At 40.0% G+C, this 24,745-nt stretch overlaps 1 protein-coding gene across 4 annotated transcripts in view; it reads right to left on the bottom strand.

Annotated features, from left to right (window-relative positions):
* Window positions 1-11,124: 11,124 nt before the first annotated feature.
* Window positions 11,125-24,745, bottom strand: part of CDC42 (cell division cycle 42) — a 61,677-nt gene continuing 48,056 nt past the window's right edge. For 3 of the 4 annotated variants that reach the window (XM_067015390.1, XM_059053563.2, XM_067015386.1), the window contains exons 4-6: window positions 17,587-17,696; window positions 17,267-17,464; window positions 11,125-12,636 (exon numbers count right to left, since the gene is read on the bottom strand). In XM_067015390.1, coding sequence (XP_066871491.1) covers window positions 12,547-12,636; window positions 17,267-17,464; window positions 17,587-17,696 — 398 coding nt within the window. In that variant the 3' untranslated portion in view covers window positions 11,125-12,546. Of the gene's footprint in view, window positions 14,124-17,266; window positions 17,465-17,586; window positions 17,697-24,745 lie in introns of all 4 variants that reach the window. The other variant, XM_059053568.2, reaches the window with a different exon arrangement.

Here is a 24,745-nt window from a genome sequence, read left to right on the forward strand (position 1 = left end):
GGGAAAAATTCATGAAGGAAGCAAAACCCAGACTCCTGAATCTAGAAGCCAAAACAGCAGTTGCCAGCCTGGTTTCCCGGAGTCATTTCTACCTCAATCTGACCAAGTGACAACCACCACCTATCCCAGGGGAGGGTGGCTTCACAAGGGAAAACAGGCGTGAGAGGTGCTGAGGATGAGCCCCAGCCATTTTGTGAATTAGTGGACTCCAGTCCTAGCTTTCCTAACCACAGGACCCACTGGGTGGAAAGGGGGCATCACCCACGTGGAAGGGCGGCTCAAGAAGAGGGAGCACTGGACGCAGAACCAAAAGACTCCGATACGATCTGTGAATCTTACAGAAGCTCAACTCTAAGCCAGTTTTCCCATTTGTAAAATAAACACCTGTTCTACTTGCCTCACAGGCTTTTCTGAAGATGAACACAAAAGCATTTTATCAACAGCTTTACAAATAGATGGTATTATGACCCATGCGTAGTTTCTTCCCCTGTTGGTTTCTTTTGCATTCCTGGCTCCCCACTCTTCTCGCTGCCTTTCTTCTGTTCAAACATCTAAACTCACTATGTGCTTAACACCACACTGGATATAAGGAGAGGCTCACACACAGGGTAAGAAAAGATGACAGAGACATAAGATCAGACAGTGTGAGACCAGAGCCAACTGGCTCACAACAAACTGAAGAGCCAGGCCCGCTGAGGAATGGCCAGGGTCTTGTTAAGCCTCAGGCCTGCCCAAGGCCCTCTCAGCCTGGCTGTGGGGCCCTAGGACTAAAAGTTTAGCTTTCCCCTAATTCAGACATTCATCTGCCCATAGGCAAGAATACAGACATGATCTTTCAAGGATATTTCCAGCCCCAGGATCCCACCAATCTGCCACTAAGTCCTTGATTTTTCCATCCTCTATTCGTGGGCCTTACCAAATTAAAGAGCCTCAACTCTATTAGATATAAACTTCCCTCCTTGGGAGCAAAAGGGCACTAGGCAAAACCAAGCAGTAGGAAATCTTTCTGAATGCCCCCAGGGAAAAGCTGAACCCCCCCCCCCCTTACCCACCCATTTTGTCCATCTAGGCTCAGAACTTTTAAGAGGATATGGAGGTCATCTCATCTGATGGTCCCAGTGTACACCCTTAAGGAGTTCTCTGCTTACACACATTCCAACCAAGCCCAACAGCCCTGAAATAAACCAATTCCCTCCAACTCCCATGCCACACACAGACGTTTCACTCTTCTCTGGCAGCCCAAATTTGATGCTGCTGCTTGTACAGACAGAACATGTCTGTCTATACAGAACATGTCTGTCTATACATGTCTGCAAGGTCCCCAAAGACAGAGGCTGCACAAAGGCTTGGTTTATGATCCATTTAAAGAAAAAACCTTAGGGAGAATGAAGACTGATGCTTGGCTGAAGGTTAATTGAAAGATATTCAGTTATTTGAGAAGTAAGAAGCAAGATCATTGGCTCTGGAGGGTAGTAATGGGTCTCAGAATTGAAGTACAGACTGCAGGTATGGGTGACAAGACACTGTGGGCAGTGGGCTCTTTTCCCAGCAGTTTGAGAATTTGTACCCTCTTCCCAGGGGCAATGAGAAAGGCAGAAACTCAAGAAACCTTGCTAAGTCTCAGGTGCACAACCAGCCAGACTTTTCTTGCTGTTTCTCTGCCATCTAGTGGCTCCTCTGGAGCACTACAGGTCCACCTTGTGGCCATTTTCCTCAGCCCCTCCAATATCTTCCTAAATAATGGTACCACTTAGACAGCCAGGCATTAATGCTGAAGCTGTATCTACATTACTGCTGGTCTTCATAACACTGCAAGGTGGGTATTGATTCCACTTTTCAAACAGGAAAACCCAGGCTTACAGAAGTCAAGTCACTTGTCCAGGGTTACACTGAGAGTCAGTGGACAATATGATGGCCATCCTCATGCCTCCAACCCACCTGGAGGAACAGAAGGCCCCAGAACTAAAAATAATCTCAGTTCTTCCATAAATCCCTACATGCTCCAAGTTCCTCAGAGTCAGCTACCTACCATCCTGGTCAAGTAGATGGTACCACAGCCTCCTCCAGCCCCAGGATATACTGGGCACAGCACTGGGAATTGAGCAAATCACCCCACTTAATCTCTCTCTCTCTGCCAACTGAGAGGCCACACAAAAACATCTACACAAACGCTCACAGGATCGTGACACGTAATAGCCAAAAGGCAGAAACAACTCAGGAGTCCATCAAGTGATGGATGAATTAATTAAACAAAATGTTATCCATACAATGGAATATTAGCCACAAAAGGGAATGAATTTCTGATACATGCTAAAATATGGATGAACCTTGAAAACATTACGTTAAGTGAAAGAAACCAATCATAAAAGACCACACAGGGCTTCCCTGGTGGCGCAGTGGTTACGAGTCTGCCTGCCAATGCAGGGGACGCGGGTTCGTGCCCCAGTCCGGGAAGATTCCACATGCCGCGGAGCGGCTGGGCCCGTGAGCCATGGCCGCTGAGCCTGCGCATCCGGAGCCTGTGCTTCGCAACAGGAGAGGACACAGCAGTGAGAGGCCCGCGTACCGCAAAAAACAAACAAAAAGACCACACATCGTATGATTCCATTTATATGAAATGTCCAGAATAGACAAATCTATAGGAACAGAAAGTAGTATTAGTGGTTGCTTAGGGATGGAGGAACTGGGGGTGGGGGGAGGAGGGTTTAGGAGGTGATAGCTAAAGGGTGTAGGGTTTCTTTCTGAGGTAAAGAAAATGTTTTAGGGGGCTTCCCTGGTGGCGCAGTGGTTCAGAGTCCACCTGCCAATGCAGCGGACACGGGTTCGTGCCCCGGTCCGGGAAGATCCCACATGCCGCAGAGCGGCTGGGCCCATGAGCCATGACTGCTGGGCCTGTGCCTCCGGAGCCTGTGCTCCGCAACTGCAGAGGCCGCAGCAGTGAGAGGCCTGCGTACTGCAAGAAAAAAAAAAAGAAAATGTTTTAGGGACTCCCCCAGCAATCCAGTGGTTAAAACTCCATACTTCCACTGCAGGCGGTGTGGATTCGATCCCTGGTCAGGGAACTAAGATCCCACATGCCACGCAGCATGGCCAAAACAAAGAAAAGAAAATGTTCTAAAATGTATCATGGTCACAGTTGCACAACAGTGAATATATAAAAACCATTGAAATTTCCAGTTATAAGATAAATAAGTACTAGGGATGTAACGTACAACATGAGAAATATAATTAACACTGCTGTATGGTATATAAGAAAGTTGTTGAGAGTACATCACAAGGGAGAAATTTTTTTCTATTTAATTTTATATCTACATGAGATGATGTTCACTAAACTTATTGTGATAATCATTTCATGTCGCATGTAAGTCAAATCATTACACTGTACACCTTATTCAGTGCTGTATGTCAATTATATCTCAAAATCGGAAGAGGAAAAAAAACACTGAAATGTACCTCTTCAATAAGTAAATTGTATAGTATGTGAATTATATCTCAATTATTGTACCACCATCACCCCCAGAGTGAGAGGGCGGGTCTAAATAACCTCTAAAGGCCTTTCCAGTTGTCATTTAGGGGACAGAATCATCTATCACTGTCAGTCCAGCACTGATTACTTGGCCTGAACAGATGCAACCTGTTGTAACCACCAGTCCCATCAAAGGCCACCACGATAACTTTGCTTCATGCCCTCCTCCCAAGCCCTGAGCAGCCTCTGCCTCCAAAAGGTGGATGCTTTCTCTTCCTACCTTAAGGAACCCAAACCATAGACATCTACATACTCACTGACTCTAGGAAAGAAAAACAGGGCAGATGCGGCCCACCTCAAGCTCTGGTCCTTTCTCTTTTAACGGAGGGTCCTCCAAAGGTGTGGCTCCAGTCTGAGTTCAACCTTTCTGAGAATGTTCGTTCACACTGGGAGGGGGCAAGCATGTTTTGTAGGAAACACACTGGCTTTGAATCAGATAGCTCTGAAGCTGAACCACAGTTTCACTATTTTGAAGCTTCATCTTGAGCAACTTACTTAGCTACTCTGAGCCTAAATTTTCTGTCAGATGGTTCTGAATATTAGCTCCCACTACTGTTAAGAAAGTAGCATGTATATCACTTAAGGATATCATTCCATAAGCCATGTACACTGTACAAGACATCAGGAACACCCTCTCTCTCCTGTAAGCCTTGGCTCAAACACTCTACCCTCTGTCATGAATTCCTACATGACAGCCCCACCTCACCGATTATCCCTCTGGCTTTCAATGGTGCTATTGTAAAGGCCATTCTGTGAGTTGGTCAAGAGAAAAGAGGAAGAAGGGTACCAGGTTTCAGAACTGGCACTCCCATCATCCCCCTGGTCTTGGATACTCACTAAGGTCCAGCTTTCTCATCAACAAACCCTGCTGTGCCAACCCACAGGGATGCTATGATGAAAAAAAGAGTCGACAGTTGAGCAGAGACTACAGGCAGACTATCCAGATTCAAAGGCACCTCAAGATCCTCTAAATCTACGCAAAGGAAAAGGGTATCATTCTCTCATGCTACAACTGTTCCTAAAGTCACCTTCCCCAAAAAGGTCCTACCCAATTAACCTGCCACTGTAGCTGAAGGCTTCTATACAGCTATGCTTGCCCTCGGCATTATGCCATGCTTAAACTATAATTTTCAGCTTTGTAATTAGGCACATACATTTTATTTTCACATCAAGACACATACGGATAAGCATACAGGTTCCAGAATCAGACCTGAGTTCCAATTCTGGTTGGAGATATTAAGCAATCATGAAGTCTCAGAGTCCTTATCTATAAAACAAAGTTACTTGTAGCATAAATCTCACAGGGCCGTTTTGAGTACTAAATGTGATAATACTGTGGGTTCAACACAGTGCAAAGCACACAGAAAGTACTCAATAAACATAGCCATTCTTTTACCAAAGAATATGCTCCTTTCTTTCATGAACCTCAATAATTAGAGCTGAGCCCTCCCTGGGTGTGATTAACGTTCCCTCTTTAACTCACTCGTTTATGGGGGCCCCTAAGAGCTATCTGTCTTCATACTACACCTATCCCTGAACAGGGCTCCTGACTACTCCCCGAACACACCAGCTATCTCTCATCTTTGTTCACTTTCCATCCACCCAGAAATCCATACTCATCCACCTGACCCCACCTCCACCCCTATATATCTCTGCATGTCTAAATCAGACCCACCTTTCACCTTTTTCAATAAGCCTTTCCTCATTTATTTTCACCACCCTCCCTTCCTCTCACCAACAACATACACACACAGCTAAATGTGACTTTTCTTCCTGGTATGTTCTGTTACCCTCCCTTACTTTCATTCTTATTAGAACCATTCTCATCCACCTTGCTATCTAACAGAGGGCCTCTTAGTACTAAATCAACATGTAAAATTGACATTACACAAAACAAAAGCACTGGAGAGATTTGTAGTTCTTAACATAATAATGTTTTCTGAACAGTTCTTATCCCTTAATGTTCACAAACTGGCTAGGACCAGCAAGATCCTCAGGCTAGCTGCAGGGATTTGGCCAACCTGAGACAACAGTCCTAGTAATTCTGGGACACAGGGGAAACTGCAGAGCTGACCTGATCTTCAGAGGTTTTTTTTGTTTCCCTGCCTCCCAGGGGTTCTAGAAAGAAAGCAATTTCAGAGATGAAGCATCTAAAGCTCTTTGGATACAATGTACCATGCACATGAAGTACTTCTATGAAATTAAAAAGCTTGGGAGAACCCCATCTCTGGGTCTTAGGTTCTTCTTAAATAAAGCTCTGAACTACCTTGAGCTCTACCATCCTAGCTCTATAAATAGTGAACCTGTACTCCTATAATTACTAAAACACAAAATCTCCAAATACACCCAATAGCATGTCACAATGATATTAGTAAATACTTCCTCACACAAACCTAAATTCTTCCCATTGCAAAGCAAATCTGGTAGCTGTTAATATTTGCATTGCACTTCTTTGTTTACAAAACATGTTCACATATATGATATCATTTAATCCTCATACTCACCCCCGAGATGTAGAAATTATCATTATTCCTATTTACAGATGAAGCAAACGGAGCTTAGGGACATTCACTGACTTATCCAAGATCACACAGCTAGTAAGGCCAGAGTTATAACTTGGGGCAATTATTTCCCTACAGCACATTGGATTTTTACATTTTGACTGACTACAAATTCTCTGACTCTTAACCTCTCCTAGATAATTCAGAAATCTCCCTAGTCTACAAGTGAATTCGCTCAGCCAATATTCCTTTCTGCCTCACCACCTTCTCCCTGCCCTCTGCCATCAGGACCCCACATAGGGAATTCCCTGGCGGTCCAGTGGTTAGCGCTCCACGCTTCCACCGCAGGGGGCACGGGTTCGATCCCTGGTCAGGGAACTAAGATCCCCCATGCCGCACAGTGTGGCCAAAAAAAATAAATAAATAAAACAAAAACAAACAAAACACCCACATAAAGAGTGGTGTTCAGATATTAGGAAAGAGAGAACAGTGGGGCCAGATTTCAAACTAGCTCAATACTGCGCTCTAGAGCCCGCAAGCCACAACTGCTGAGCCTGCATGCCACATACTGAACCCCGCGCACCTAGTACCCGTGCTCTGCAACAAGAGAAGCCACCACAATGAGAAGCCCGTGCACAGCAACGAAGAGTAGCCCCTGTTCACCACAACTTGTGAAAGCCCATGCACAGCAACGAAGGCCCAACGCAGCCAAAAATAAATAATAAAATAAAGAAATTTATTTTTTTTTTAAAGTAGCTCAATAAATTGTTTAAAAGAAGAAAGAGGGCTTCCCTGGTGGCACAGTGGTTGAGAGTCCGCCTGCGGATGCAGGGGACACGGGTTCGTGCCCCAGTCCAGCTAGATCCCACATGCCGCAGAGTGGCTGGGCCCGTGAGCCATGGTCGCTGAGCCTGCGCGTCTGGAGCCTGTGCTCCGCAACGGGAGGGGCCACAACAGTGAGAGGCCCGCGTACCGCAAAAAAAAAAAAAAAAAAAAAAAAAAGAAGAAGAAAGAGATAGCTCGATACAGGCACAAGTTTCCCCACTTTTGTGAGGGTATGCCCCAATACCCAATAGCCCATTATCAGGGAGTTAAGAAAGAATTTTCAGTTCAAAGCTTATGGCTCAAAAGCACTGAACATTTGCAAAACCACACAGGTACTCTGCTCCAGTTCCTGCCTCTGAGAAGACTGGTCACATGACTGCATCAACTTACAGCTAAACCACAAACCAAGACACAGAAACTAAGATCCTATCCAATCAAATATTAATGCATCAGTATGAGGCTAATACAAACGAAGCAACTATCTATTTAATCAGTCAGACTTCAAAAAAAAAAAAAAAATCAATCCACCTGGAACTATACTCACTGACAAGAAAGAGGAGGAAATACAGCCACGTAACACTGGCTCACACCCTGCCCAAAGGTCTGACAAATAACCAGGGTGTGTGTGGGGTTGGGGATCTGTGGCAGAGAAACAAAGTGACCTTGTTTTTAACTTAGCAAGAGATTTCATCTCCTAGAAGTCCAATTTAGTCTGTTGGAATAACTTCAATTTCATACTCATTTCTAGCACTAACTTACACTTTGGAATTTGGACCTGTGTACTCTCTGCAGATGAATTAGAATATTCCTGGGACGAGTGAAAAGGGTATTCATCTCCAGTGAAATCTGTATAGTACACTTGTCTTGAAGTTATCAGGGAAATACAGCCTTCCTCTACATTCTAGCTTTGACTTAGAAAACCTCAGCTGAACTCTACAACTCAAATACCTGCCCCCTTCTCAAATTGCTGCCTAAGTAATTTAATTACTTAGGTGACTGACCAAACTATCTCAGTGCCAGTCCAATAAGACTATATGACTATGAATTTTGTAAACCCTCTTTTCTGATTAAGGGTAAGAACTGAATGCTGGTTTGGAAAGCCTCGTCCTCAAAGGAAAAATGCTGTAAAGATTTGTAGCCTAAAATTACTCTAAAATTCATGTCAGACATAAATGAAACCTTAAGAGATCACGTAGTGCCACAGTTTTCAAACCTGGGGGTATATTAAAATATCTGATGGGGCTTCCCTGGTGGCGCAGTGGTTGAGAGTCCGCCTGCCAATGCAGGGGACACGGGTTCGTGCCCCGGTCTGGGAAGATCCCACATGCTGCGGAGCGGCTGGGCCCGTGAGCCATGGCCGCTGAGCCTGCGCATCCGGAGCTTGTGCTCCTCAAAGGGAGAGGCCACAACAGTGAGAGGCCCGCGTACCGCAAAAAAAAAAAAAAAAAAAAAAAAAAAAAAAAAAAAAAAAATATCTGATGAGCTTTAAAGAAGTGATGCTCCTACAAAAAATAATTTGAAAAAAATTGTGATGCCCAGACCCTATCTCTATTATTTTCCTTTTTTTAAATGAGCTCAAACCTACTTTTGAATTTACTAAATAGGAGGGAATGAATGTATGAGTGGCAGACTTTGGGCTTGGCTACGTAGAATCCTCTGGGCAATGGAACGTGAGAAATTTCAAATGTGCTTGACCTTGTACCCCCTTTGGCTCACCACATGAAGTCCTCTCAGGAAGGCACTGCTCTCTGGAGCCAGGCTCCAGAATGAGAAACATGAAGCCAACCTGAGCCTAATCTGAAGCCTGGAGGCAAAGCCCAACTGACCCCTCAGCGAGAAAAATAAATGCTTGTTGGAGTAAGCCACTTGAGTGTTAGGGTGGTTTGTAACGCAACATTACTGTAGCAATAGCTAATAAAATGGTTTTTTAAAAAGAGGAGGGGCTCTTCAGAAAAAACTCAAAGTAATACATAAAGTATTGTAACAGCCCTGGAAAGAAAATATTAAGATGAGGTCTTCTGTTGAGCTATGTAGTTAAATCACCATGCTCTGAAGTTCGGGGAACCTGGGTAAGTCTTACAGAAAACAATGAGAGCTAATTTAGGAATGTGATTTAAAGATACTCCCCTCACATATTATTCAGACACACTAACCATGACGAGCTCAGCCCTTTCTGAAAGATAATGGAGTTGCTACTTCTTGGTGAAATACCGTCCCTTCCCCAGACTGTTATATACCAAATTTGCAGTGTATGTTAGCTGTACCCAGTGGAGGCTAAATTCCAAACCTCAAGAAGCAGGGTCCGTGTATACCAGTTTCTTAGCACTCAGCACCCCAATAACCACTAACAACATCAAAATGGGAGAAGGAAAAAAAGAAAATAGCCCAAACTTAATAATGAAGAAAAAGTATTATTTTATCCATTCTATGAAGGTATTATGAAGATACCATAACAATAAGACACCAATGATTTAACAACAGCTTTTCGGAACCAAAAAAAAAAAAAAAAAAAAAAAAACAAACCACCACATCAAATGTATACACAAATTTTAAGAGGTATTCTGATTATACTATGAAAATGAGCCCCCCAAAAAAGGAAAAATACACCTCAGAATAAAGGAAATATTGCAATCATTTCTTAGATTCCACAATCAATCCTCTCTTCCCCTTAGAATATATTCCCCTCTACTGGCATAAAATCCAACTGAAAGGGAACTGCCTGGTAGTCCAGTGGTTAGAACCTGGCTCTTTCACTTTTGGGGGCCTGGGTTTGATCCCTGTTCAGGGAACTAAGATCCCACAAGCCACATGGAACAGCCAAAAATAAAAAGTAAAAAATCCAGCTCAAAGGATGCCTATTTCTAAGACCTTCAGTAAAACCGGTATTTTAGAAAAACAGTGATGTACTGGTGTTGTTAGCCTAGATACTGTAAATTTTGCCATAAGCTAAGTCTGCTAAGGCCTGTTTGAAAATAGCGTTTTTCTAATCTCTAGATCACACTCCCTGGGCAGTATCACTCACTAAGCCAAAGATAATAGACAAGTTTGTTAAGTCAAACAGAAAACAGTATTTAAACAGAAAACAATGTTAGCTTCATCCATTTGCCACCCATGTTCATCTGATATGTGTAAGTCAAATCGAAAATACTTAATTAGAAAACAATGTTAGCTTCAATCAATCCTCTTGTCACCATTGTTCTAACGTGTGGCTAATTCGTCAACACAACCATGTAAACTGCTTTATTTCATTTATTCACTCTTGAAAACATGTATCCATCCAATGACTATTTTTAGAGACCTTTCTTATGTGTCAAACACTGCTCTAGGCCAGGACTACAGCAATAATCAGGATGGACCTATATGCCACTGTACTAAGAACTAGGGATACACATACATAGTTTCTGCTCCCCTCAGTCTCATAACATGATCCAGGTGTCTCTCCGTGGTATGGTCAACAAGGAATAAGATACATTGGTTAAAACAGCAAAGCTCAGATTGCCTCTTCCTAACCCATTCCCAACCAGCCCAGCTTAGTTCTAGCACAGTATGGAATCAAGTCAAACATGACTCTATACAGAAAACTATCAAAATGAGGCTATACACTGTATCAACCTTATTAACTGGATTAACAGTCCTTAGTTTCTACGACTCTCATACAGATCAGTATAATGCCCTTAAGGGAAATGCATCATTCTTGTCACCTACAGAAAATGTGTACCATATTCAGATTCAAAGCACAGAATCTGGAATCTTATAGAAGCAGTTTGAGGTTAACAACCTAGGAGCAGTGGTTCTCAAACTTAGCTGCATAATGTAAATACCTGGAAAGCTTTTAAATAACGCACTGCTCAAGATCCACTCTACTAAAGCAGCAAAGTTTGCAAACCACTGATACAGAAAACTTGGAGGAAAAATGGCTGCTTTCCAACTGATGGATGGATTTGGAAGTATGCTGCCATTTCCTTCCAAAAACATGAGAAGTGAGCTTCCAGAACATTTCTTCACTAAGAACTGTTATGAACCCACTTGGTATTAAAGAGAAGGAGTCTGTAGGCTACCTGCCAAACTTAAGGGAAGGCACAAACCTGAATGTGAAGGAAAAAAAAATCTCAAACTGAATTCCACAAAACAAGGTACATTAAATCTTTATGCTCTAAATCTTTATCTTGAAATCTGTTAGAAATTGATGTCAATAAGAGTCAAGTTCCCATTCCTAAATATCTAAAAATTAAGAGGCGGAGGGAAAATAACAACCCCCAGGCTGACTTGTAATGGGTTTTTTTGTTTGTTTGTTTAATACATCTGAAAAGAATGCATATACAAAGAATTCAGACACGAGAAAGCATTGGTTCAACACTAATGAAATCTACAAGAAGTAGGATTTGGGGAAGGTGGGGAAGATTAACTAACGTTTTTAAGACTTGGAAACTGCAACCAAAATAAGCTGATAAAATCCCTATTAACACTTATGAAGAGTCTTCGTAAGACTCTCCCCAGGATTTTTATTAAACTAGAGAGCCTCACCTGGCTGCTCTAGGGTTCCTCATATGCAAAACAGAAATAAGGGGATTCCCCTGACTGGTCCCCATGTTGTTAAATGTTCTCCCCACCCCCACCCTACCCCACCCCACCCCCAGCTTCTTAATGAAGCAGGTCTCCATCCTCAAAACTTGAAAGAGGATGTGAATCATCCCATAGACATCTGTCTTCTAGCACCACCCCTCGGATTTCCTCTATATACCAGGTCTTCAGCTGTGTTCTAGGAACACTGTATCATACACTATTAAGCTGCACATCTATGCTAAGCATATTAAGACAATGACTGACAGGGAAAAAACATGTTTTTTAATTACATACTCAATCCATTTGGTGTATTTCAAAAGGTGCAATACTTTTCTTCATTTATCAGTAAAGAAGTTAGAAATTAACTTCAAAAAAATCAGCAAATGGCAAACAAATTTCCTTGAGAGTCACAGTCACATATATAGTGCATCCTAGAAAAGAGGAGGGGCAAGACAGGTTCCACCCACTTTCATGAGTTTCATCAAATACTGGACCTACTCAAGGGTGGAGAGAAAAGGCAACTTTCAAAAAGGAGTATATTATTAAATGAGGCGTTTACTATACTCCTTCCTAAGAGCACCAGGTGGGGAACACGTTTTCTAAACTAGATCTAGGAAGTGGAATGTGGAATCAATCTATCCTCCTCCCCTTAAGGGCTGTCCAATGGTTAATGAATTAAAAAAACATGACTAAATAAAAACAAATCCCACACACACTCCCCCGCCCCCCAAAAAAAAGAAAAGAAAAAAAAAAAACACTAGATATCCCAGATTACTCGCCAGAGTGGAACCCGGAAACAGCTTCAACAACCAAATTAGTCTGTTACAGAGTCATCACAAGCATGCCTTGCTTTTAAACAAAAAAAAATAATAATTTTTTTGAAATGACAAAACAAAAACTAGTACTGATCACTTTTCTGACAATACACAATTACTCAAAATTAACTAGTACTGAGAGGGGGAAGGGGGCCATACCTATGGGCCTTGTCTCACACGAGTGCATGTGGGTAGGTGCAGGGCATTTGTCATTATTGCAAAAACGAATTTTAATTTTTAATCTTTAGTTTGATTTAAACATTGCTTTTAGTATGATGCCGACACCAGCTGTGCAGAAAGGGCTCTGGAGAGACGTTCATAGCAGCACACACCTGCGGCTCTTCTTCGGTTCTGGAGGCTCCAGGGCAGCCAATATTGCTTCATCAAATACATTCTTTAGGCCTTTCTGAAAAGGGGTAGAAAGAAAAAAATGGGCACTCTGATATTCAGTATAATACAGTTGAAGATCAAATTTAAAACATTCAAACCCCCAGGAGTTGGCAAATAACGAAACATTAAAAACAACCCTGAATCTCAACACAATCATCTCTCTTCACCAAGTTTTGTCCAGGCAGGGCACTGGAAGGATCCAGTAATTCAGGAGCAGAGGAGCAGATATTCATGAGTGAGACAGTGGTCCTTTGAGAAAGCTTTTTGCAGACCAATGTATGTCACAAGAAGCAAACAAGCACATGTCATTTGCTCATTCAATGTGATTGTAATATGCTGCTGAAACATTTTACATAAAAACAAGTAAGCAGCTCTGCATTCAAATGAAACAGCTGGATATGGAATAGGACTGAGAGGTGGGGCACCGGGCAGTGGCATCCTTATTATATGGAAGGCGCAGGCAAAGATGGAGAGAGCGATTACAGTAGCTGCATCAAAGATAGTCACTCTAAACTCCCTTTATCCCACCAATTAGAGCCAAGGGGATTCAAGGAAGCAAAAATGTGGGTACCTGATACATATGTAAAACTAGAGCCAGGCAGTGCAACAGGAATAAAGTTTCATCAGGCATTTATACAAACAATTGTATAGTTTTAATTTCAAAATTTGAAGGTAACCATAATTGTATGTTTCCCTCACAACAATAAAATCAGAAGCAGGAAAATATAAAGATGGCAGCTTTACATCTCAACATTAACAAACCTTAAGTGAACTGTTAAAATGGATGCTACTCTTAAAAGATAATGTAACAAATGATCTCATAAAGCAGTAGCAGGTACATCAATTATCTTTCCCACCCAGACTGACAAATACTCCACTACAGCACAGACAGCCAAAGCAATAGCAACACAAAAGTTTCACTACACAAAGGAAAACCAGAAAGGAATCCTCCCTTCCCCATTACACTGTACTAGCAGGTCACCCTTTTTCCATAAATTTTGTCATGCAATTACAATTAACAATTGATCGTAAGAGTAAAATGATGTTTGTGTTATTTTATCCATCTAGAACTAAGATCTAGAAGTGTTAAACTCTTCTTATTTTCTCCAAGAGGACATTCTTAATGCCAGACCAAGTTCCCTTTTGCAATAGTAATCCAAACCAAACAGCTCTGAGCATCAGGCAACTCAAGCAGCAGAAAGTTAAACAAGTCCAACTTGACTACTTATCACAAAAAATATTCTATAAGATATTGCATTCTTGATCAAAAACTAATACAGAAGTTGCTCTAAGGTGGTGAGTAAAATGACGCAGAGGCTTTCAAACAGGATGGTTTTATTCCTTTGTTTTTAAACGATCTTTCTACAGTAGTGGGACAGGAAGCAGCAGCAAAGAGGGGAAGGAGAAAACAGTTTAGAATATACAGCACTTCCTTTTGGGTTGAGTTTCCGGAGGCTCGAGGGCAGCTAGGATAGCCTCATCAAACACATTCTTCAGACCTCTCTACAAGACAGAGGGGAGGAGAGAGAATAGCAGCCAGGTTAGAGGATTAGAAAGACCAGCAGATACAACAGCAGTCTGGATTAAATGGGTTGAATTCACAGAAGCAATGTACCTTAAGAAAAATAACTGCCAGAAAGCTAGATCTTAAGCCCATTATCAAGACAGTAAATAACAGAACAAACGTCTTACCTCAAAAAAGGTTAACTGAGCAAGAAAGCAATTTTTGTGAAAATGCCACACGTTGACTTCTATAACAATCACACTTCGAAATCTAAATTACAACATTTTAATGAAAATAATGCCAGAGGAGAGGATGTAAGCATGAGATACATGCAGTGAATAATTAGGCCTTGCAGAATTCCCTAGTACTTCTAATGAGAAGAATGGCACACACATTTTGGAACTACACCTATTACAATTTCAGGCTTCTGTGAATTCATCCCCTGAATAACTGAAGGACACAAATAGCAGGCTAATAGGCATGCTACATGTTTCTAGATTCAATGACATATCTGGATGGGATTAATCAGGATTTCAGAGTAAACCAGTTTCCCAGAACAAAAGGTTCAGACACTTAGAAAAAGTGTTAATTGTTCAGCAGTACCAACTGGGAGAAGTTTAAACAACAGACTCTAGAAACAGCATACACCTCAGTTATTCAGTAATGTTATTAGAGCAAGTAACCACCACCCAATAGGAAAACAAAGAACGGGTCCTAGAATGAGTTTTAGCAAGCAGTCCAATGCTTTTAGATGTCCGCATGGGTATCAAAGCATAAAGCATGGAGTGAAAAACAAAGAATATTCTCAGATCTACAGGGATTAAGATACAGAAATACACTTACACCTCAGCCAGAACTCCAGCATGACAGTGCGACTCAGTAGTACTGGTACCAGGTCTACAGACTCACCTAAACTCACCTAAATCTGAAGCCACAGGTTTACCCCCCAAAGAAGTTCCACATGTTCTTTTAGGTCAGTTGGATCCCAAGTAAAACCTTCCCCCAAAGCCCCAGAGCACGGCTCCGATAACGAGTGCCAGGCCCAGACTACCCCAGCCGCCCCCACCTTGCCCTCCCCCCACCACAGAAGCCTCGAGAACTGGCGCTCACACATTCCACTAGGGACAAAATAAATGAGAAATAACAGTAAGCATTGGAAAGAGGCAAAGAGGTTAAAAAGTTTCCTTCTTTCTGTGTCTTTTACAAAGTAGAAATGATGAAAGTTAAAGTTCCTCTGAAATTCTTTCTACACATCTAGGAGCAAACTCTGGTTGTCAAACATAAAAGGAAGGAGGGAAGACAGAAAGAGAAATAAATTTTATAAGGGAAAAAAGAGGAGGACGACAATCAGAAACTAGGGCATCCCTTAGTAAGAAGCAAATACCTTCTTGCTTATTGACAAAGATCAATTAATCCCCTACAAGAAAAAACTAACCCCTGCTTTAATCACACTATCTGATTATATTAAGAGCTCAGTTTTAAAGGAATCAACAAACAGAACCTGGAATCCTAAAAAATTCTAGCTCCCGAACAGTATCCAGGGACCCCATTTTCTATCTTCTCTTTTGATTTCTCCAAACTTCAAAATCTGGTAAGAAAAATGTAGTTGCTAAGACCTTTTCAAATTTCTGTTCTCTGGAAAGTGACTTACTATATAAACCTGTTCATACTGTAAAAAACTTTATATGGAAGCATCCAATTCTCTAAAATAAGCTTCACTAGTGACCTAAAATTGGGTCCACATGGCCTACTTGCCTCCATTTCTCCCAAAAGCAACCCGTATTTAGAGAATGGGGATATGCAACAGTTATCTGACTCAAATGTTCCACACATATCCTTCTTCAATACACACACACACACTTTTCTGGAGATGGTATCAAAACACAAAAGCATCAGGCATTTTAAAAAATCTCAGTTAGTGCTACCTGTGAGAAGATGTAAAATCTTCTCAACTTTTAAATATCTACAATAGCAATACAACAGAACTAAACTGCCAAGGAAAACTGGGTTTGGGAGAAGAAATTAGGCCTTGAAGTCATCCTGTGAAATATCCAGCTAAGAACAAAAATTTTATCTTTACACATCCAACCCAGGGCTAAACTGGGGATTATTAAATTATGTCTACACGCTACATGCTAAATACCTAGTACATGTATAATATGTAACTATATATGCTATTTACCTTAGTATACATATCATCAAGAATCCAAGTGTTTTTTTAAACTTAATAAAAAAGAAAAATTACCTGAAAAAGTAACATGAGAAATATAAGTGAATTTCATGTAATGATAAGAAATCTCCAGCCTTCAGTCTTGCCTTATTTTAATTAGGCATGTTTGCTCGTTGTTCAAATGTCAAAGTAGAATAAAAGAGTTCTGTTCTAATTATTTACATAATATTTTCCTTTGGTCCCCAGAACAGTACTCAGAGGGGAGAACTGGTTGGTGATACCATGAAGGTAGAGAAAATGAAATCACACAGGTCAGTTATAACTCTCACTCTAAAAACCCTAACACTGCTCCCTGTCCTCAGAATCTGAAGTTTCCCATCAAACTATGAGAAGAGTTCCAATGAAATCGTTCAGAAAGAAGAGAGGACTGCATAAAGAAGGAACGCCTCCAAAAACATAAGAATAGAGACACTATATAAAGGCATGCTTGAGAAATGGCCTAGGTAGCTTTCTCTGACATGGAAGTCTCAATGATTACAACCAATTCCCTATCCCAGTTGAGTTACCCCAGAAACAGTATAGCATCAACTGTCAGTACTGATAAAAACTCAGATTTATTTAGATGAAATTTTAAGTTGAGGGGGAGGGAGGGGAATCATTCACAGACTCTTGTAAATTTGTGCTAATCTGGACCTTTCCGTTAATTTTTGTTTTTAACACAATCCCTGACCACTACAAATGATTCAGTAAAACGTGGGAGCTCACCAACACAAGAGCTTTATTTAGAGACTAATAATTTTCTCCATAAAAACAGAGACCTCTAACAAAAGAATATACACTGTGAAGCTGGTCACAGTCTTCCTGGGCAGCTTTCTTGAGCACTGCAGACCGCTGTCAGAAATAGCCCTGAATCCTAATGCTGCTCGAAACCGCTCCACTGTAAATAAATGCAGGGCTCCACACAGTCCTCACCTGTGTAAGTGCAGAACACTCCACATACTTGACAGCCTTCAGGTCACGGGCCAGTTTTTCAGCAGTCTCTGGGGTGATAGGCTTCTGTTTATTCTTGGCAAGTTTCTCAATAGTAGAGGGGTCATCTCTGAGATCAATCTGGGTCCCAACAAGCAAGAAGGGAGTCTTTGGACAGTGGTGAGTTATCTCAGGCACCCACTAGAGAAAAGATATTTTTAAAAATACACTCGCATTAATCCACAAGCCTCCAAAGCTATTTACAATCAACAGAAGTTCTATAACAACCTTTTTTTCAGGGCAAGAATATCTGACTAACTCACCTTTTCTTTCACATTTTCGAATGAGGATGGAGAGACCACTGAAAAACAGACTAGAAATACATCCGTTTGTGGATAACTCAGCGGTCGTAATCTGTCATAATCCTCTTGCCCTAAGGGAAAAAAAAAAAAACTGGAGATATCAGCAACTGAATCTTGGTGCCCTCATAGCATTAAAATCACAAATCAGTCAATAGATTAAGCATGCAGCTAACAGCACACTTATCATTAATAAGAAGGCAACTTATTTAACAAAATATATGGCTTTGTAATAAAGTATGTGAGCAATATTCTCACTCAGCTAATTCTAGTTAAGAGGTACAAACTATCAGTTATAAAATAAATAAATCACAGGGATGTAATGTACAGCACAGGGAATACAGTCAATAATATTATAATAACTTTGTATGATATGTAATATATAAAAATATCAAATAACTATGTTATACACCTGAAACTAATATAATATTGTAAATCAACTACACATCAGTAAAGAAAAACAAAACCAAAAACCAAAAAACAATTTCAGGTCCTTAGAACAGCAATGAATTTGTTATGTATTATTTGCTTTGTTACTGATTTGTAGTTTTCGATCTTTGTGTCTACTAGCAACCAAACAATAATGTAACAAAAATAAACTGTTGCTACAGAAATAATTAAAAATCAAATCTACTCAGATCTGATTAGGAAACAATCACAGTGAAACTAAGGGAAGAAAAATCGCAATGAAACCCAGCTGACAAAATCCACTGCCCATGACTACCAAAGCAGGTTCACATGTTTAGTTAATGTGTATATGTAAGACCAGTACCTGAAACTGAAAACACATTAAAAAAAAAAATTCAACAAGAATCAGTGGATGCTAAATCAATATGGAGGAAACTGGTGAAAAGGAGAATATCTGTACGGTCTTAAAGATGATTAATAAACCACAAAGGGAAGAACATAACTACACTGTGAAGAAACAACATCACCTTGACTGAGTGATCAAGACTGCCATCACCAGGGCTTCCCTGATGGCGCAGTGGTTGAGAATCTGCCTGCCAATGCAAGGGACACGGGTTCGAAACCTGGTCTGGGAAGATGCCACATACCGCGGAGCAACTAGGCCCGTGAGCCACAACTACTGAGCCTGCGCGTCTGGAGCTTGTGCTCCGCAACAAGAGAGGCCTCAACAGTGAGAGGCCCGCGCACCACGATGAAGAGTGGCTCCCACTCGCCACAGCTGGAGAAGGGCCACGCACAGAAACGAAGACCCAACACAGCCAAAAATAAATTAATTAATTTAAAAAAATTTTAAACATTAAAAAAAAAAAAGATTGGAGTAGGATTTTTTAAAACAAAAAAAAAAGACTGCCATCACCAATGAGTGGCAGATGAGTATCATATGCCTCTACATTTATATCCTGAGAAAGACATCATTAAGGTAGTATTCCAACCAAAATAGCATAACCTGTATCTAATCATGAGGAAGCAGACCAAACCCAAAATGAAGAACATTTTTATAAGGGGAGGAGGGAGAGAGGATTCCTGGGCCTGTATTCAATAAAAACATCATGAAAGACCAAAAAAAAAGGGGGGGGAGGGGACAGGAGGGCTGAAGAACTGATCCAAATTACAAGAAACTAAAGAGACATGACAATTAAATGTAATACATGGTCCTATACTAAAAGCAGAAAAAACTGGACTTGGATCAACTGGTAAAACTGGGATATAGATGTTAGATTAGAGTATGGTTATCAATGCTAAATTACCTTAAGTTGATTACCATTATACAAAAATGTCTCTGTTCTTAGGAAATACATACTTATGCAAGGCCAAATGGCAACTTACTTTCAAATAGTTCAGGGGGAAAAAATTATGTATAAATATGTTGAAAGAGAAAAATACAGCAAATAGGGTAAAACATTAACAACTGGTAAATTTGGTTAAAGGATGTATGTGGGCTCCTGATACTATTTTTGCAACCGTTCTGTAGGTTTGAAATTATTTCCAGATAAAAAGTGTTTTAAAATATCCATACACATTTCCAAAACTGTGAAGGGAAGGGAAGAGTCACAGAGGAAGGATTTAACAGTCCAATTTCAAAACTGAGCTACAACAACCCTATGTGTATTGAACAGCCCTAAAAAACAAACAAACAGAAAAAAACAAAAAGGGAATTCCCTGGTGGTCCACTGGTTGGGACTCTGTGCTTTCAATGCAGAGGGCACAGGTTTCAATCCCTGGTAAAGGAACTAGGATCCCGCAGGCCACGTAGCCAAAAAAAAAAAACAAACAAACAAAAGAATAGGTAAGTACTTAATGACACTGAACCGTATGCTAAAAATGGTTAAAATGGTAAATTTTATGTTATATTATTTTACCACAATAAAAAAAAACTTTAAGGGGAAAAAAGGAAAGTTAAATATTTTGTATACCAGTGATTTGTTTTGTTTTGCTTTGTTTTTGCCAGCACTGAGAGAGAATACAAGAATTTAGAGTAGCTATCAAAACATGATAATTAAAGATGTCATTCTTATTGCCACTTAAATAATACATCAAAAGTAGACAAGGTATTGTCAGGATAATATTCTATGGAAAGTGAATAAAGGTTGAAGGAGAAGTCAAAATAGCAGATATTACAAAACAATAAAACCACCATCAGTACCTCTGGCATTCATTGAATACTTACTATAGCAATATGCTAGGGTTAGAATCAAAGGAATTCAAAGGTACGCACTAAGATGTGTAACTCGCACTTCTTAAATTATTAATATAATGTACAACTGTAGACATGGAAGGGATTTGGAAAGGAAAGAATGGGGAAAACAAAATCAGCCAAACAATTCTCTCAAACTGCCTGAGCTCTAACACTAGCTGGAGCTTTGAGGCATCACAACCAAAGCTCCAATAAAACAACAAAACAAAAAGTAAATGTAGAAAATAAGACAACAAAACAGTTAACCAAGCTGTGTAAAAAGTACAGGCGTTCACACACCTTTTCTTAGCCCTAGACCCTATTCAAATGGAATATATTTCACAAAAATTAAGTCTGGCATACTAGAGAAAAGGCTTCATTTATAGTCATTCAGCCCCTGCATCAAAAACAGATCCAAGTCTGTATTCCTGAGCCCCACTAGGGGCATCTAAATAAATGCCCAATGTTTTACATGCAACCAACCTTCTATTCAGATGGACTGGTGACAGAAAACAAATACTGCCATTCATTTTTAACATTAGATCCAAAGCACCACTGGTCTGTCCATTTACTTGCAATGAACAAGCCCTCAAAGCTATAAATCTTTTCCTTTCCCAAGGAGAAAAAAATTAAAATTGTTCAATAAACAAAAAGTGCAACATTTAAAGAAACAGAATGAGTACGATTCCTTAGATGAGCAAGATTCTTCAATATCCAAGCATAATTTATCCAGCTAAAATCTATCCTCTAAGTATGAGGCAGCACTATCATTTAACATCCTTTAAGGTACACATGATCAAGAAAATTTCACTCTACTGCGTAAGACAGGTTTTGACTAAAGTCTTAAATTATACCTACTCTAACAGTACACCAGCTCATCACTTAACTTCTAATACTTGACAAAAAGCAAGGATACATCTCATTAGTTGCTGGTGTTTTTCCTTCCTCACAATCTCATATTCAGAATTTGAATTCAAGAGGAACTAAGTCAGTTTGAACTGAGGACTCTGGTCCATATGAAAAATCTGAAATGATCTCATGGTATGAAAAATAAGAATACTGCTAAAAAACAACACTTTCAGTGAATTCCAGTAGGACATTATAAACCCAAGAAGACAAATTAAACATTTCACAGAATTTATCACGACAAATTAAAACGTAAACATTTTTTCTACAACCAAGTACTCAAAATTTAATGGCACTTAGTGATCCCTGCTTCCTCTGTGCTATGGAGCTTACTCCTAAATAATTAGAAAAAAAAATCCAAAAATAAATGGGGACACTCTGGAACCTGAGATTCCTACCATTTTATGTATAACATCTGTAAAAATCTATACTATTGCATGTTAACGCAGAACTTACTGAAGATTCAAATCTTAGTCGTAACACCTTTGGAAGGTTCTACAGTAGCACCAAACTAAAGACCAAAGCAGCTATAAATATCTCTATGGAGAGCATTGTCATTCCTGATAATGTAATTGATTAGTAACTGCAGAAGGTTGCCAGATACTAGAAAACACCTCAATTAAAGGAGTTTATTTTTAAAAAAACAAAACAAACAAAAAAAAGAATCCGCTAAACCAGGTCAAAGTGCACCACTACGACTTGTTCTGAATATTCTTCTTTTGCTAAGGAAGAGAATAATACTAGCTGTACACCAAACACATTCCAGTCCCTGTGCTGGGTTTTTTTTTAATAGTAAAGTGTGTGAATCATAAATACACAGCTCCTGGGTTTTAACATATGTATACACTTTATTAAACTATCACTGAGGGCTTCCCTGGTGGCGCAGTGGTTGAGAGTCCGCCTGCCGATGCAGGGGACATGGGTTCATGCCCCGGTCCCAGATGATCCCACATGCCGCAGAGTGGCTAGGCCCGTGAGCCATGGCCGCTGAGCCTGCGCGTCTGGAGCCTGTGCTCCGCAGAGGGAGAGGCCACAACAGTGAGAGGCCCGCGTACCGCAAAAAAAAAAAACTATCACTGAATCTTCACAACACCTCTAAAAGGAAAATATTTTAAACATTTTACATATCAAGGTAATTAAGCCCCACACAGTTAAGCAACTTGTCAACTATCTAACTAACTTCTCTATCTAGCAGCAAAGTCCAACCTTTCTCTTGCTTATTACCATGGTAATGCCCAGAATGATCGACTGTGATTACAATGATTAAAATTTTAAAATGAAGCTAGCTTTTGAAAATTGAACCTAAGAAAACAATTAAGACTATATATAAATAAAATAAATGAGAATGGGGAAAAACAAATTTAATGTAAACATAAATGAACACAACTGTATTCCAAATAACACAGCCACACTTTGGGGGTGCGTGGGAGGGGTAACAAATCCAAGTAACTTTTGAACAAGGAACGTTGTACGCTATTAGACCAAAGAAAAAAATTACTGCAAACAAATCTTGAACTCTTCTTACATATTTGTTTTTCACAGTGGTATGGTATAGAAATTCTGAAACTGTTTTGTGTGTATTGCAGGACTGAAAACGGGTACATCTTTTGGGGAACCTAGCTTCTAACTACAGAAGAAATGGAGATGAAAATATGGAATTGGTGAAGGCAAAGAAGACTGCCTGAGTTGGACTAAATTGGAGGTATCAACAAAAACTCATTAACCAGAATAAACGTGTTAATATTTTCTTCCTTAGTTGAATGAATGATATTCAGGACAAATCACTGTGGTACAAAACAACTCACTAGCATGTTACAGCTGCTTTGCTGTCCTATCTCTGTCCAGACCTCTGTAGCAATGAGCATATCTAGCACGTAGAATCCTATTTTGCAACAACTGTAGGAAAAATTGATTCAGGCAAGAATTGTCAATGGTTATTAAATCTAGAGGGGGTGCTATTTAATGACAACAGAATATTTACAACATTTTAATGTATCTCCTCACAAATTAATTATTAATTATAAAAGGAAAAATTCTAAACATATAGTAGGAAAACTGGACAACACCTTAATCAAGTGATCAAAATTACTTTTACCAAAAGGTGATACCCTGAGATGGACGTTAACATTACTGACCTGGTATTCTAACCAAATATGCAGTATCCTGAATCTACTCATGAGGAAATGGACAACCTCAAACTGAGAAACACTCTGTAAAATAAGTGGCCTGTTTCCTTAAAAAAATGCCAATACCATAAAAGGCTGAGGTTCTATACTAAAGGATACTAACCAAAGAGTGACAACTACACGCAATGTGTGATCCTAGGTTAGAACCTATACAAGAAAAATTGCTCTAAGGGACAATATTAGGACAACTGACAAAATTAGAGAGTTGACCACAGGTTAACGTGTAAAATGTTATATATAATGTCAAATTTCCTAAATTTGATAAGTGCACTGTAAGAGAATATCCTTGCTCTTAAGAAATATACAGTGAAGCATTAAGAAACAAAAGGGCATGATGTATGCAACCTAACTCTCAAATGGCGTAGAAATAAAAGCAATATGTATATAGAGCTGGAGAATGTCACAAAAGGTTAAGAATTGGTGAACCTGGTGAGGAGTTCTTTGTATTAGCAACTTTTCTGTAAACCTGAAGTTAAATCAAGACAAAAAGTGATAAAAAAGAATGTGTGTCCAAATACCAAAATGTTTCTGTAGTGAAGATCATAATATAAAAGAAAACTGCAAACAGACCCCTATATTAACAAAAGAAGTTAAACAAATTGTGGTGTGAACTGCCATACAACAGACTACTGTGTAACCATGAAGACTATGACACACAAGTACAACGCTGAGAGGTATCACCATGCTTTTCTTTTAAGAGATAAAGTCAGGTACAGAGAGAAGAATATCCTTTTTTTTCCTATGTATAAATACAATGAATGTACAGGAAGAGCTCTGTTTAGGACATACACTAAGATGTGATTGTCTTTGGATATAGATGCTTTTTCATTTTCTCCTTTTGCTTATCTATATTTTGATTTTCCTGTAATAAGCAAAACCTGTAATCTCTGTAATAAAGAATAACTTTTTTTTTTTTTTTTTTTTTTTTTTTTTTTTGCGGTATGCGGGCCTCTCACTGTTGTGGCCTCTCCCGTTGCGGAGCACAGGCTCTGGACGCACAGGCCCAGCGGCCATGGCTCATGGGCTTAGTTGCTCCGCGGCATGTGGGATCTTCCCGGACCAGGGCACGAACCCGTGTCTCCTGCATCGGCAGGCGGACTCTCAACCACTGCGCCACCAGGGAAGCCCCCAAGAATAACATTTTAAATTTTGACACAGAAAGGAACTGGTGGTAGAATTGGAATTATTCAGTATGAAAAAGAGCCTATGATAAACGTATTGTGAAAAAAGCTAAGTATAGAACTATATACACAATAGTAAAACGTGCAAAAAAATAAATAACTGTGGAAACTCATTAAACAAGAATTTGGGGGACTTCCCTGGTGGTCCAGAGGCTAAGACTCTGCACTCTCAATGCAGGGGGCCCATGTTTGATCCCTGGTCAGGGAAC

Source organism: Kogia breviceps, chromosome 1 (genome assembly GCF_026419965.1).
Source record: "Kogia breviceps isolate mKogBre1 chromosome 1, mKogBre1 haplotype 1, whole genome shotgun sequence".
NCBI classification, from domain to species: domain Eukaryota; kingdom Metazoa; phylum Chordata; class Mammalia; order Artiodactyla; family Physeteridae; genus Kogia; species Kogia breviceps.